This window comes from Adiantum capillus-veneris, chromosome 2, assembly GCF_014529385.1.
Source record: "Adiantum capillus-veneris isolate H3 chromosome 2, ASM1452938v2, whole genome shotgun sequence".
In the NCBI taxonomy this organism is placed as follows: Eukaryota; Viridiplantae; Streptophyta; class Polypodiopsida; order Polypodiales; family Pteridaceae; genus Adiantum; species Adiantum capillus-veneris.
Genome location: NC_140932.1, coordinates 132,292,500 through 132,307,734, shown reverse-complemented (window position 1 = coordinate 132,307,734; position 15,235 = coordinate 132,292,500). Strand labels below are relative to the sequence as shown.

Below are 15,235 nucleotides of genomic sequence, written 5' to 3'. Positions count from 1 at the left end.
CAAAAAGGAAAAGAAGCCTCTTTGTCTTGTGAGTAGTGCTCTCTCTCAGAAACACCGTCTAGTATAGTTTCTATATTTGGCAAATAAAAAGGGTCATTAGGTGATTACAGACGAACTGAAAAAGGCTTGTGGCCACAATTGAGCTTTTCCTTCAAATATAAACTTTTTGCAGAGGTTTTGATTTATGGCGACTTTTTGATTGGTTCATATTAATGGGGTACATGCCAATGACTCTGGAGGCATGAAACGTGACTCTCTCTCTCTCTCTCTCTCTCTACACACACACACCACCACCACACACAGCACGTTCTTTTCTTGTGGATTTGAACTTTGAATTTGAGCCTGGGGGAGCGTCCTCGGCCCTTGTCCTCTCCTTCGCTCTCCCCATCACTTGATAGGCCTCCTTATTACTATGCTTTCAATTGAAGCAAAGGGTAAACCGTAAACGTATGGGCTCTCAGGTCTCCTCTGCTCCATCACCCCGGCCAAATATTTGAAATGGAAAGCGCAAGAACTGGGGAAGGGAATGGAGCCTTCAGCTAGGGAGAGTATAGTGGACGGTGGCAGTGCAGCCTGCAATGTGCAGAATACTCCGCATATGGTTGCGTTGTACTAATTACGCTTATTAAAGGCTACGCTACCCCTTCAACTCTGGACGCAAATCATCAAATGTACATGCGAGCAACTCCTTTTCGGAGTTTGTGTGTGTGTGTGTATGTTTTGGGCCTTGGCCCTGATGAAGGAGAGAGAGGAAGTGACAGAATAAGCAGGAGTCAGGACCTAATTGGCCCTGAGCCCACTATTATGTGAGTTGCGAGCTCGTGTATGTCGAGCGCATGTTTGTGCGTGTAACGGTGAGTGTGAGAGATGCGGAAAGAGAATAGTGGGAGAGCGTAGAGCTCCACCGTCTACGCAGAGAGAGAGAGAGAGAGAGAGAGAGAGAGAGAGAGAGAGAGACCCATTGTAGTCTTTGTAGAGCGCATTCCAAGAAACCAAATAGATGAGGTTGGATCTTCTGCTGCGACAAACGCTAGTGGGTCGAAGACCACACGATGCGCAGTACCTTGAATGCTGTGCGTGACATGAGTGCCTACCTAGTTTTGGTGTCAATCTTCAGCAATGTCGAGATTGATGCAAGCGTAGAGCAGGAAGCTATCCTTCTCCCCATCTTGGCTTCCTGCAGCTTGCCGTGAATAAACCGCTTTTGAAGCCTCCGACTGTGACCCTCCTCTTTGCAACTAGAATCCGTCTGTTTGCTAATTTGCCTTATCATCCTGCAACCTCAAGTGCTAGCAGCTGCTTACGGCTTTATGTTGTTGACTATCCATGGGATGAATCACATTCATGAGGTTACACCAAAATGATCAACGTTAGTGCGAGAGATATAGTGCCCTATCAACCTTGTTGCTATAAGAAACAATGTCTAAACTGGCAGTTTGGAGCTAGATTGGTAGTGCTTGCAGTAATCAAGCGACCGCCGAATCCAAGTTTTGAGTCATATATACAGACATAAACTTCGACTGGCAAGCAGTGAAACCACAGCTTTTCGAGGGAAATAGTGAAAATGAGAGATAGCTTGATGATACCTGGCTTAGCTGTAGGAGATTATAAGCAACACCCCAAGCTTGGCGGATGCGTGCGTGTCTTTCTCCAGCTCTTTGATTGGAACTGCAGGCTTTCTGGCAAGAAGCGATTTTTCAGAACTCAGAAGCAGCTCCCTGGAGGTAATATTGAATTTGGGTTGACTGTGGCTTGCTTCCTTGTCTGTCGTTCTCCCATCTCTTCCGCAAATTTTTCAAGACATGCCTGATTTCAAGTAGTTGAAAACATTTAACCTCATGAACTGGTTCTTGATTGTTTTCCATTGTCTGGTTGTAAGCAGAGAGGCCAATCCAGCGACGCCCTTTTGTGAGTGACTACATTGGCGGTGCAACTCCGCTCCTTAGCTTCGATACAGAGCAAGTCCTTGTAAGATAATTTGTGCCCCAAAATCTTTCTAGTTCCAGCTGCAGCAGTTTCTCTCTGTATAATCCATGGTCAATGAACTGCATAAACGTTGTATGATGCATGCATTCTCTAAGTCATTCATTATAAGCATCGTTTTTCTCAAACTTGATACTAATGGGAATAATTACTTTGACTGGATCAATGAAGTGTTCCTAAACTTATACATTAGGCAGTACTAATTTGGTTAGCAGAGAAATTAATATTGACCTTTAGGCAGATTTAGAGCTTGATACAATTTCCAGCAGTAATTATAAAGTATATCTAGCATCTTCTTGTATAGCTTATGGCACAAACTGCATCTTTAGCTCTTGGAAATGCCCAAATAGATGACGTAGAGGGGAAGTAAAGGTTTGGCTCAGTACTGTGAATGCTACAGCTCACTGTGAAAGGAAATTGTCAGCAGGTTACAACGTCGAGCAGAGAAGAAGAGGATAACTTGGAGCCTAAAGTACTGCATTGTAGCAATATGGAGGAAACCTGCAAAGGCATAGGAAACATGCAGGACCATCAGATGAGTAACAAAGATGAGGAAGCCGTCAAATGCATTGCATTAATGCAGGAGGATAAAGTGAGTGAGAGTGCCTCCATCAAGGTTAGTTCTAAGGACCCTGGGGTCATCGGTAGATTAATGGGCCTGGAATCTCTACCGATAGCTTCGGCTTCAGCAGCTACTACTGCCCAATCTAATTGGGTTCGACAAAAAGAGCCAAATTTTGCAATTAAAGGCGAGAAGCAACAAAGTAAAGCATCCATGGCGCTTGCTGAATTAGAAAAAGGCTTGTTGTCAGATGAGGAGCTGGAAGCTTTGCTAGACGAGTTAAACGGTAATATGTGTACCATCTTGTCTCATTTGCCTGCTCACCTTGGCATTTCCAGTTACATAAGCAGGCGCAAATGGGAGACATTGACGGTAGCCGACTCCAACGCAATTCCAGTTGCAGCGTTCATGAAGTCTCGTAATCATGTGAGTTCTGATGAGCAATCACGAGCCCCCATGGCCAATTTAGGACGTCCAAAAAGGACGAAAGCTGCTCCAGCGATTGTGCTTGTGCAGGAAGCTGGAAGGAAGAAGATTGGTAGGTCTTTCAGCCGCTTGCAACAGCAGGCCAGTGGCGAGGTGCCGAAACGGCCAGAAAACCAACGCTTACAATGCTCAATTGGAAGTGCTGGCAGCCCAGGTGCAAGGCTATTGTCAGGTACCAGGGACGGCCGATCCGATGCAGATGTAAGCACTAGTACTTTCAAAAAGATCAGCGCTAGTGTGACGGAGACAAGGAAACAGCGTAATTCAAAAGCAGGCGCTGCTAAAAGCCGCAGGAAGCATATTACAGGCGAGGTCATGAGAAACTCTCAAGAATTGACATATGTAATTGCTGGCGAGGGCAAATCTACTGTAATTAAGCCAGCTATGACAAGAAAGAATGCTGATTTTCAGCAACATGTGAAGCAATTACAAGAGGAAACTGTAAGTGGCGGCCAGCTTCTTGAGAATAGACAAATGGAACTCAGCAAACAGCGAGCAGCTGGGGACGAAGAAGCTTGTGATACTGATTCCCAAGAAGCTTCAATTAGTGGTTCTCAGTGTATGGTAAACGACGAAGCCAATATTAGTATGGCTTCTGTTTGCAAATCAGTACCAAAGAAGGACTTGAGTTATGGAAGCGGTGATAGGAATTTCTGTAGCTGTAGGGAGGCAGAGAATGCGTCGGGGTCCAGAGTTCCTCTACGTCTGAGTGAGGAGGAAATGAACAGCTTACGTCGCAGAAGTGCGGAAGTCGCAAAAGACATCAAAGGAAAGGAGTTAAATCCTTTGTTGGGATTGCTAATAAGCAGGAGGGCTGAAAGAGAGGCTGCCACGGCCACTGAATCACAAGATTATGCAGACTTTGAAAGGGTTGGTGATCATGAACCGCAGCAGCTAGGAAAAATGTCGGAAGTACCAGATAATTCTATCGCAAAAACCAGAAGTAGTGACATGGTGAATATAAACCATGAGAGGGATGATCAGATTAGTTGCATGATTAGCACAGAGATGATGAGGCCGCGGATGGATGATAGTGATGAAGAACTTACGAGTAATATCGTAAACAATGTGCAGGAGGGCCGCCAGAAGTTGTCAGAGGGGAGGAGCGAAGCAGGAGCTGCTGCAGACGGTGGCCATTTTCAACAGGTAATTAGGTGGCGATGGCGGAATCATGATGAGGTGCAAATGCAGCTGCAAGACCTCAGTAATGATCACAGAGAGAGCGCGGGCCCCTGTAATAATGCAGTTAAAATAATGAGCCCCATCAGCAGCAAGAACACAACGGCCGCTATGCTGCAGGATGTCATATGTGCCCTCCATGACCACCACAGCACGGACAGAACGAGTACCCCCACCAGCTGTAGCAGTGACCGGCATCGACATAGCTGTTGTCATCCAGCTCTCGCATCCTCCGACAAGGACGACGTTGCCACTCCAAATGTACGCCCCCCTTCTCTCCCTCTAACCTAGCCTCCTTTTCTTTTTCGGTTTGTTCAAATTTAAGAAAAGTTGCATGGCCTGCTTATCAGTGGTTAATACAAGTGAAGAAAATACTCTGTAATTTTTACTATTTATAAAATTCAAGTCCTTTTGCGTTTAGAAGGAAAAGAGCGAGAGAGAGAATCTGCTTAGATTCTCCTCTCAATTCTATTTTCCAATATAAGGATGGCTTCAAATAGAGTATAATCACTACCTGCATATTGTAAAAGCGCTCTAAAGAGAAGAAAACGTTGAAGGAAAAACAAACGAGTAAGTCCCCCAAAGTTTTGAAGCAGGTCTCATTAACAAGAATCTGGGTAGATGCTGTGGTGCTTTCAAGGAGAAAAGAGGTTTTTATGGCACGTGGAGCGGAGAGGGGGGGGAGAGAGAGTGGGTGTGTGTGTCACACGTCAAGATGTTGGTAGAGAGAAAGGGATTTTTTGGAAACATGCAGAGAGACAACAAGAGAGAGACGGAGGAAGGCCATTTTTTTTTGACGCACGCATGTGGGGGATAGATCTAGCGATAGACTCTCTCTCTCTCTCTCTCTCTCTCTCTCTCTAGTTTGACGCCACTGTACGTGATGGTGACGCCCTGAGCCAGCGGGAGCCTTGGATGCAAGGGCGAAGGGGGGACACAGACTTCATGTGGTTGAAGAGTTTGTGCTGCGGCTGGGGCTACAAAACTTAGACGCGAGGCAATGCCTCTCTCTTACTCTCTATCATTGCTTTCTGTTGTGGTCACAATACTTTGAGAAAAGTATGCAGGCATGTAGGCAGCAACACAATAGTTGTGTACGATCACCATGCATGCCGGGACTGAGATGCAGCAATCGTCTGCACGAGGCAAGCAAAGACAGAGAGAGCGTTGTGCATGAGGAATCCATTGGGGATGTCCGCATTATCCTCTCTAATGGTGTTGAGTAAAGGGGATCATCATTGGCTGATGGGGGATGGGAGGGACAGGACATGCAAACAACAATGCAGAGCAGGGCGGGAGGGAGAGAGGGAGTCAGCATCAAACAAAAGCACAAATATGCTAATTTGCACTCGACCACCTCTCTTTATATCAACAATACAAGGACAAATATACTAATTTGCACTCGACCACCTCTCTTTATATCGACACAAAAAGTTTTTTGACTTTCCACCTTCACGGCTCTTTGCATTTCTTAAGCTCACCCTTCAGTTATGCACTTCATATGTGTTGAAAGAATCTTCATTTTTTGGGGGAGACCTAATGGACTTTAAGATTTTTTGAAAGAATTTTTAATTTTTCGAGATTTGGGAGGCCTAATTCCACTCGGAGGATTCTTCATAGATTTCCCCACATTCTTGAAGTGCTATACGATGTGCAAAGTAAAACCACTATACAAGAATGAGATTTGAACCACTATACATTGCTTTCTGAGCTATGCACTCCCTCTTGGACTTGTTGCCCATTTCACCGAAGTGACGATCATTTTGGCAATGCCCTTTGAGAGGAAGATAGAAATCAGATTAAATTTTAGCAAATGAAAGAGTATTTACCTCAGAGATCCTACTAAGGGTATCAACTACCATATTGATAGAGCCCTTACAATAGCGTATCTCAAAAAAGAACTCTTGCATGAGTTCTTTTCCCTTGCCTCTTTCGACCTCGAAGGTCGGGTTGATCACAAAGATTTTTCAAAGAGTGGTGGTCTGTGTGTACTACGAAGTGGGCACCATCCTCATTTAGAACAACGCCTATTGCACAGCCACTGACATCCATCTCCACCACGAAGGGTTTGTAGATCCACAATCTATAACATCGGTGCAGTATTCACAAGTCGCTTCAATGTATGGAAACATTGATCAAGCTTATTAGTCCATCGAATAGGGAAATAACACAATACTTTTTGCTTTGAACACCCTTTAATTGAGACTGGTAAAGGGTTTAACAATACAAGCTTAGTCCTTGGTAAACTTTGAAAGAAACCAATGAAACCAAGAAAGGATTTCACTTACCGACAACGATGAAAATCTATGGTAAGTCTTTTTTCCTTGCACATGGATTCTCGTGTGTAGAGGATGATGCTAGACCAACCACATGGTTGCTATGTGTATCTTTCAAGTTTTAGCTCATCTCTCGGCTACTATTCGTGTGAGGGTGTCCTTGGGTGCTGCCACCCTAGGACATGGAACCACCCTCCACATGCACGTCATGGTAAGAGGAATTTCACATTCTAGAGTATCTTATTTTGCAAGTTGTTCATGGAAAATAGGATACACGAAGAAATTTTTTTTGAATGCTTTTTGTGCCATAATTGGAAACTTTCCGGGGAAGCTTCCCCTTGAGGCGGTTAAGCCTCCCAAGGAAGTTTCCTATGAAGCTTCCCCTTGAGGTGGTTAAGCACCAAGGGCGGTTAAGCCTCCTTGCAAGATGTTTCCTAGGAAGCTTCCCCTTGAGGAGGTTAAGCATCAAGGGCAGTTAAGCATTCCATCTATAAATAGGTACCGACGAGCAAAAGTGTGAGCACTTTGTTCACCGCAAACTCTTACTCGTGCACATCTCTCTCTCTCTCTCTCTCTCTCTCTCTCTCTCTCCCCCCCCCCCCCCCCCCCTTTCTCCTCCTGCTCTATTTCTTGTTTTCTCTTATATCTACTATCATTTTTCTTATTTACTTGAGTGCCTTGGGATCTTTTTCCCAACCAAGCTTCTGCTACATACTCCCACATATCACTATTTGTGCACCATGGCATCACATGATGCTTCTCTGCATGAGATTGGCACCGCTAGTACGTATCAACGGTTAGTGTTTCACTTGGTGAGCGAAACGTTTCAATGAATAAGTATCCATTGTCTCGTCTCGTCTCGTCTTACATATTTTAAGATGGAAAAAGTTGTATGCGAAGCAAACTCAGTGCGAGTATATCTGCATGGATGACCCAAAATCTGGGTCATGTCATCTCGGCCAATGGCTTCCGCATTGATCCCAAAAAGATACGTGCTATGTTGGATTTGGCCCATTCTTCGCACATGCATGTGCCCCCCTTGTTCTCTTCTCTTTCTAGTAGTGTCCCATGACACTCTAAGCAAGAGAGTAGAGAGCCTGCCAGGCTAGGCCATCACAATCTCATCATCTCTAATGGTTTTTTGCACATTGCCATGACGTATACAGGAGCAACAAGAAGCTCTGATATCATTGTTAGTTCCTCGTCAAATCCATTCTGCACACATGACACACATGCTAGCCTCTACTTCAAGGGTTGGTGTCCATACAACCAAACCCACACCAAACGAGGTTGTGGTTAGAGTTGCCAAGGGCCCATAGTCCAAGTGTGGTAATCCCACAAGATGTCTCACAAATTAATGAGACCTTAGTTTTATTCATAGGATTTCTTAACCTCCCATCAACTAAGGGTGCGTTCACATGCATGGTTTGTTCACAGTGGCCGCACATATTGTAGGCGCCCATCTTGATGTTTGGAGCGTAACAATAGAAATGTAAGAAGAAAAGTAACATCAACAAGAAGAAGACAAATGTTGAGAATTAGGAAGCTTTGAAAGCTGAGGGAGATTGCAACAATTGTGGAGAGAAAGGGCATTATTTACGAAAGTATCCAAACGTGTTGGAGAGTGTTCTTCTTCTATGTGGCTGGAGTAAAGGCCTCGACCTTTATGCACTCGGAGATGATACATCTAAGGCTTCTTCTTCTTTGGGCAAAGTAAAGGCCTTACCTTTATCCACTTGGAGATGACACATTCAAGGCTTCTTCGATGACATTGGAGGTTGAGATTGCATGGGATTAGAGACTCTCTTGATTGGATCCTTGTATAGTGGCGCTTCACATGATCACATGGCACCTTCGAAGGATAAATTATCCAACATGCGACAAGACTGTTGCTCCATCTTCATTGTCCACAAATCGATGCTGACACTATGGAGTTGATCCCTAATGCTAGAGGGGGATGCATTCCTCCAAGGTCCCAAAGTTGGGCTTCCATTATATGCCATTGTGGGAGGTGTGCAAGTTGAGCATCAGGATGGTCTTCATAGAGGACTCAATTGCTATTAGGGATCGTGACTCTGGCAAGGAGATCAAAGAGGACATGGTGGAGCATGGTCTACAAGCGTTGGGCTCTTTGCTCGGTTATTAGGCTCTCCTACAAGTGATCTTTGGCATTTTCAGCTGGCAAATTCAATATTGCTATAATTGATGCTCTCCATCATGCTCTTGTGATCAAAGAAGGCTTACTAGATGTTGGGGGTAATCAAAGGTCAATCTAGTAAGCATAAGAAATAATAATAAAAATTTAATGAAATGGACTTACTTTTAGGAGATCCTTAAATGAAAAGACTTGTTCACAAATTAAAATATTACAATATCATAATGAATAACCCATTAATTTCCTAGACTCCCCCTATATTCCAACAAAAGATTTGTTCACAAATTATAATATTACAATATCATAATACATAATGGTTGGACAGAAGTAAAACCCCATTAATTTCCTAGACTCCCCCTATACTCCAACAACCCCTATATTTTTTAGTCTTGGGTAGGGCAATTTACTGGGATTGCTATATAAGCAACCCCTTGCCTCCATTGTATACATATTCAATTATTCATTGCCAAGGTGATTGGTTCATGACTCTCTCTCTCTCTCTCTCTCTCTCTCTCTCTCTCGTGCTCACTCCCCTTGGTCTCTATGCTTCCACATCGGCGACTTTGACATGGTATCAGAGCGTTGTGTAACCCAGTGATCGAAGAAGCCCTTGGCGTGGAGAAGCAGCCCAAAGAAGAAGAGATTTTCTCACCGGTGTACTCCACTCCCTCTGTCGCAAGCATTTTGAAACGCTACCTTGCAATAGATTTGCATCCTTGACCTCTTCTAGGCGTCGGTCTCCCCCCCACTGCTCCTACGAGCATATTGAAACGCTGCCTTGCAGCAGATTTTCATCCTTGATCTCTCCTAGACGTCGGTCTCCCTCACACTGCTCCTAGGAGCATATTGAAACGTTGTTGTGTAGCAGCTCCCAACTCCTCCTCCCGTTCGCATTTTGAGACGCCCCAACCGACGACCACCCTCTGTCGTTAACCTTAGCTACTGCCGGCGCTTTGAAACGATGTTGTGTGTGAGCAACGGCGCCGGATCCCCCCTCTCTGCTCCTGCGCGTTTTAGAACGCTGCAACCAGTAGACACCTGCTATCGATAGTACATAGGGCCCCTCCCTTTGCGTTTTAGAATGCACACAGTGTGAGTTTTTTGGAGCGACGGCGACAACACCCATAGGACAGCGTGTTGAGACGCCGTGTGTGGCTTGGGACATCAACTTCAACCAGTGGCCCACCTCCCCCATTTGCTTGTCGAGACAGCGACAGAGGCTTGAAAGTGGTTCCTATAAGCTTTTGGAGCACGGAGCTTGGAGCCCAAAAGAAGGGCATCGAAGGAGACACTTGGTGCGGCTTGGGAGATGAAGAGGCGGGAAATTGGAGTTGAAAAGGCAGATTGTAGAGTAGTTTGTCATAAGCCGTGGAGCGGATTGACATCGACTTGGATGGAACTCTTAGCCTTTAAAGGCCTTGCACAGTTTATTGTGGAGCTTTGGATTTGTTCGCGGCCTACCAAAGGGCAAAGGTGCAAAGCGGCTATCGGCGACAGAGTTTCGAATTTCAGATAGGGATAGCATATTGTGCGGAGCCCATTGCGTGTGGAGTTTCCTTTGTGGTGGAATTGAATCATCTTGGATCTTTTACGGCTTTGTTGGTACGACCATTTTTTGGAGTGCGAGAAGGTACCTGATTACCAAATCTTGCAACTTCAAAATGGCCTCCCCTTGCTCGAGACTCGATGACATCGACCAAAACCAACCAAAAGCTATGGATAACGGATTGTCAACCATCCATTTAGCGGCGTATGCATCGGCACAGTTGTAAAGGAACCCAACAATTTGTTTGGCTGGAGTTTGTGAAGACAAAATCAAATGGTAGAGTTCGCTAGAGGACAACGGAAAAGGTGAGTTGGACATGGGTGGAAATACCAATATTCAATTAGCTGCCTTGGTACCCACGAGGTACGATCACAATTGTCATGAATGTGACTCGACGCTTTGTTTGGCTCTAGAGTTTGAAGCCAAAGGCAACAGTAGGAACTCACAGATAGACAAGGATCATGGCAAGTTGGACAAAGATTACGATAATAAAGATTTGATAGAGGAGATCGGCATGGTACTCGTAGCGGTGGCCACAGTGGCCTTGACGTCAGATTTCTAGTCAAATGACAGGTGTCACCACTAGCTTAAGCCAAAGAGAGGCGTGTGAGTGGTAGAGAGGGGCAAGCAATGAATGCTCCCTATATTTAATTTGGACCCTTGTATTGGAGTTCAAGTTATTGGTGTTTGGACCCGTAGGTTGGAGTTCAATGCACATGCATCTGGCTGGGAACCAATCAGATGTCTAAAACACTATGGATGAGTGCATCAATCTATTGTTGTTGGGTAGATCATGGACAGGATGTGTTCCGTAGTTCATTATCTTGGAGTTCTATATTTTTGACATGATGTGTTCATCGTGCACGAATGGGGATTTTTGGACGTAGTATGGTCTACAGTTCAAAGTTTCTACAAAGGCAACCGATGCTCAAGATGGCATTACTTGCAAGTACAAAGTTGAGGAGAGCAACATCGAGGTGTATCCAGTAGTCCAAGGCCTTCTGTTGGGGTGTCCATGCTAGCTTCTTCATCGACTTGGTCTCACTATTGTTGTCTACTATGAGCTGCAGAGAGGGTGTTAAAGTTTTGGCATCTCAAGTGAACTGCCCAATGTGGTCCCATTATTTAGTTTGGCTTTTAAGCATTTATTTTACTTATTTGTCAAAGTCTTGGGTAGGGCAATTTACTGGGATTGCTATATAAGCAACCCCTTGCCTCCATTGTATACACATTCAGTTATTCATTGCCAAGGTTTATTGGTTCAAGAGACTCTCTCTCTCTCTCTCTCTCTCTCTCTCTCTCTCGTGCTCACTCCCCTTGGTCTCTACGCTTCTGCATCGTCGACTTTGACAAATTGGGGGGGGGGGGGGGGGGGGGAGCAAGGTGGCTTTTTGTGGTAGAGAACACTTTTCAAAAGAGGTTTGGAAAATTGGGCTATTAAAAAAATTCAAGTTTTTGGCCTACCATGGGGGGACGGGGAGCCTTATTAGTGTTTGGCAAGAGCCCTTTTACAAATAGCGTCCTTTTAGAAATAGCGAAGAAGTAGAGAGAGAGAGAGAGAGGTGTGCACAGAGTCGGGCATCCTCTCCTTTCACGTATATAGGGGGAGAGCCATAACGGAGTGGTCATCCTCCTTCTCTCGTGCGAGCTAAAAGCGGCTCTCCTTGTTGAGTTGGCCGATTTTCCAAATGAAGAATATCTCACACATTGTTCGAGAGATTCAAGGAAGCGTCTCTCTCTCTCTCTCTCTCTCTCTCTCATTCTCTCTCATTCATTGAAGCAGTAGCTTGATATCCTCGCACATTATAGTCACCCGTGCCAAGGCTAATATGAGTGAGGTGCATGTGGGCGAGAGCAACAATACAAGCGCACAAAAGAAGAAGCGAAGGGGGCCTGGAGCTTGAAAGAGTGTCAATGGGGGACATCGTAACCGCGAAACACGTTTCAACAGGCCTGAAACGCGAAACGGGTGAAACGGCCGAAACGTTTCACCTTCTGGAGTGAAACGCTTGAAATAAAAACTTTCCTTTAGAGAATTTGTCCATTAAATATTTATTTATTTATTATGTATATGTTATTTCAAGGTTAATATAGTATGTGTTTCTACTCACTGCACTATGAACACTTATTTTGTCGATACATAACTCTATATATACACAAAATTGGCGTTTTGATCAAACGTTTCAATGAGGCCTTAGCCTAGAGTGAAATGTTTCGGAGTGAAACGCCATGTTTCGGAGTGAAACGTTTCGGGTCTGAAACCGAGATTACGTTAATAGGGGAGGCGCACTAGGTTCCAGCAAGAAGCAACATAATATGAGGCAGATGTGGTCTATGCAAGAAGCAGCTGACGCAGATCCAAAAGATGAGGAACACCTGTTAGTACAAGATGAAGCCAATTTTCAACTTGTTTTTCAAAAGTTTACATTGTTTTTGTAAAGTTATAGTTGAAGTATGAAAGAGTCTTCGGTTAATGGCAACTGAAATTTTTTTTGACAAGTAAAAATCAATATCAAGGAGGCGCATTGTAAATGGTTTAAGCATACCTAATTAAGAGGTATAACTAATGGTTTCAAACAAATCAAAAGGTGTTTGTAATTCAAAGATTCCTTCAACAACAATAAAAACGATGCTCTAGTTTATAGCACGCAACATCAGGCAATGACGAAGCACGAAGATTTGTAACATTATTAGTTGAGAAAAACGGATACAACATTGAGAGAGAGAGAGAGAGAGAGAGAGAGAGAGAGTGAGTCTTTTAAAGAGAAGAAAAAGCTAAAAGAGAAAAGAGACACCTCTTAAAGAGGACACACACAAGGTCTTCTGACTTTTTACCATTACCTCTCGTTTTATTTCTTAAAGTGACTTTTTCATAGACTTAATAGAGCATTGTAAGAGTGAGTGCAAGGAGACTTTTAAAGAGAAGAAAAAGCTTTAAAAAAATCATAGAAAAAAAACACTTTATATGAACACAAAAATCTTTTGATTTTTTACCATTATCTCTCCTTTCATTTCTTAAATTGACCTTTTCATAGACTTAATATGTTTGGAAAGACTTTTTATTTTTGTGAGATTGGGGAGTTTTTCAACATACAAATTCGTATTAACATTGTATAATTTGCACAGGGACATGAGGAGACGGAGACGAGGTGGGATTCAAGAAGGCAGCCCAGCCCTGTGTCGGTTTTGCTGGCTCCTTTCGACGACGACGCTGACATATCTCCAGAGCGCAGCCGCCAGCTCTCATTTAGCACCATTCAGAGCGAAGCAGATTACGTTGCAGCTATTCTTGCTGCTGCTACGCCGCAGGCAGGGACCCCGCTGCCACCTGGCAATGGGCTATTCGTCCAGCTGGAGGAGCGCATTGATGACGCCTCCTGGCTCGACAGCGAAGTGGCGCCACCGACATATGCCTATCGCAAGCTCGTCTTCGATTGTGTGTTCGAGGCGCTCACCCAAGCCGAGGATTGTGTGGGTGACCGGCGTGAGCGGGCACGTGTTCTTTATTTCCAGGAGGTGTGCAGATGGAGGCACTGTAGTTGGGAGTTCGTGACGCTGGATGAGGTGGTGGAGGCTGACCTGCGTAAGCCTTGCAATGCGTGGGTCGTTTTTAAGGCGCAGGCACGCCACCTTCTGCTGCTCCTCCAACGCTCCATTCTGGAACTGCTGGTGGAGGAGCTGGTTTGTGACCTTGTTCTCACGTCTCACATGTAATTAGTGCTGGCATGTTCCAATTTTGAAAAGATAAAGCTAGTCCCAGCAATATGATAATCTCTCTCTCTCTCTCTCTCTCTCGTAGCGCGGGTGGATGGGGAATAACAACGTTATAAACAGAGTCTGCCCAGACACTCGCAGACAATTGCATCAACATTCGCAACTTTATTAATGTGCTCTCGAAATATGTGAAGCTCGACCAGCAAAAAAGTCTCAGCCAACTCACTTTCCGAGTCTTAATAGGGCTTTAAAAAATGCTTTCACGTGATCAGCCAACGCTCCTCTTTTCTTCCTGTTGACTTACTTCTCTAAGGTCGTAGTCAAACCAATGTTTAGTATGGATGGGAGCTTTTGACTTCAAGGGCTTGCATGCTAGGGTAAGAGCTGAGTCGCCCCAGCAGACTTCAAGGGCTTGCATGTTGGGGTAAGAGCTCAATCACCCCAGCATCAACAATATTAACAGCAGATTATAGGAAACCTGGTCGCACGCATGCAATGATAGTGGAATGTTTGAAAACATTGTTGAAAAGGCAGGCTATAGATTAGCACCTCATTGGCTTGAGATGGCGAAAATCGAGCTCGCACGTTGCTCTACACCAAAATAACTTACTCCCCCCTTTTCTCAAAGCTCTAAGAGGGCTAGCATTAGTGCTCGTCGACAAAGCTTGGCCGTGGAAGCTTGAGCTTGGTAACGTCCGATTGAAGCGATTCGACGAGGATTCGGCAAGGATCGTGGCGGATCTTGGAGCTTGAAGCTCTCTACGCATGCGCATCCCCCCCTTGAAGCCCAAGGTCAAGCAGGGAATCTTGAGAGGAATTGGGCTTGGGAATTTTTGCAGGAAGTTAAGCATATTTGCAGTTAACATTCAGTTGGTAGAGCATATTGCACTGTTGAATCCTACAGCGGACAGTTGATCTTAGTGTTGATCTCGCAACCAAAGGGAGGACAAGTGTGTGGGTGTGTGTGCATGCCCCAATCTATGCTCGCTACTGCACTTGTAGAATTCTTCGACTTTGCTCACTCTCTTATTGTTGCCACCTCTGTTGACGTTCAATTCTTTTCATGTCACTATAACACGTTGCACAAAAATCGGCGCAGATACCGCGAGTTAACATTTCTTTTAAAAGTAAAATACGCTGAAATATGTATCGTAATAAATACCGATATCGTAGCATCGGTATATACACCGATAACATCCGTCGAAATACACGTAGTTATTGTCGTCGAAATAAACGTAGTTATCTACGTTTGTATACACGCAATTATTAGCGTTGGTAATTTTATCCAATACCAATGGTTGTTCCGAGGGCTATACCGTCACGTATTCCAAACT

At 44.6% G+C, this 15,235-nt stretch overlaps 1 protein-coding gene across 2 annotated transcripts; it reads left to right on the top strand.

Annotated features, from left to right (window-relative positions):
- The first annotated feature begins 338 nt into the window (after window positions 1–338).
- LOC147463650 (uncharacterized) lies at window positions 339–14,314 on the top strand. 2 transcript variants are annotated; one of them, XM_086489951.1, is made up of 4 exons: window positions 339–1,724; window positions 1,883–1,968; window positions 2,408–4,471; window positions 13,314–14,314. In XM_086489951.1, the coding sequence occupies exons 1-4, from the start codon at window positions 1,565–1,567 to the stop codon at window positions 13,899–13,901; spliced, it is 2,898 nt and encodes a 965-aa protein (XP_086346077.1). In that variant the 5' UTR covers window positions 339–1,564; the 3' UTR covers window positions 13,902–14,314. The 2 variants fall into 2 exon arrangements, with proteins under 2 accessions (XP_086346077.1, XP_086346082.1); XM_086489956.1 differs by having other exon boundaries at window positions 340–1,724; window positions 2,411–4,471; window positions 13,314–14,312.
- The last annotated feature ends 921 nt before the right edge of the window (window positions 14,315–15,235 follow it).

Coding starts and splice junctions, on each gene's coding strand:
- LOC147463650 (XM_086489951.1), top strand. CDS start 1,565: ATGAGAGATAGCTTGATGATACCTGGCTTAGCTGTAGGAGATTATAAG. Junction 1,969..2,407: donor TCGATACAGAGCAAGTCCTT/GTAAGATAATTT, acceptor GGAAATTGTCAG/CAGGTTACAACGTCGAGCAG. Junction 4,472..13,313: donor ACGACGTTGCCACTCCAAAT/GTACGCCCCCCT, acceptor TAATTTGCACAG/GGACATGAGGAGACGGAGAC.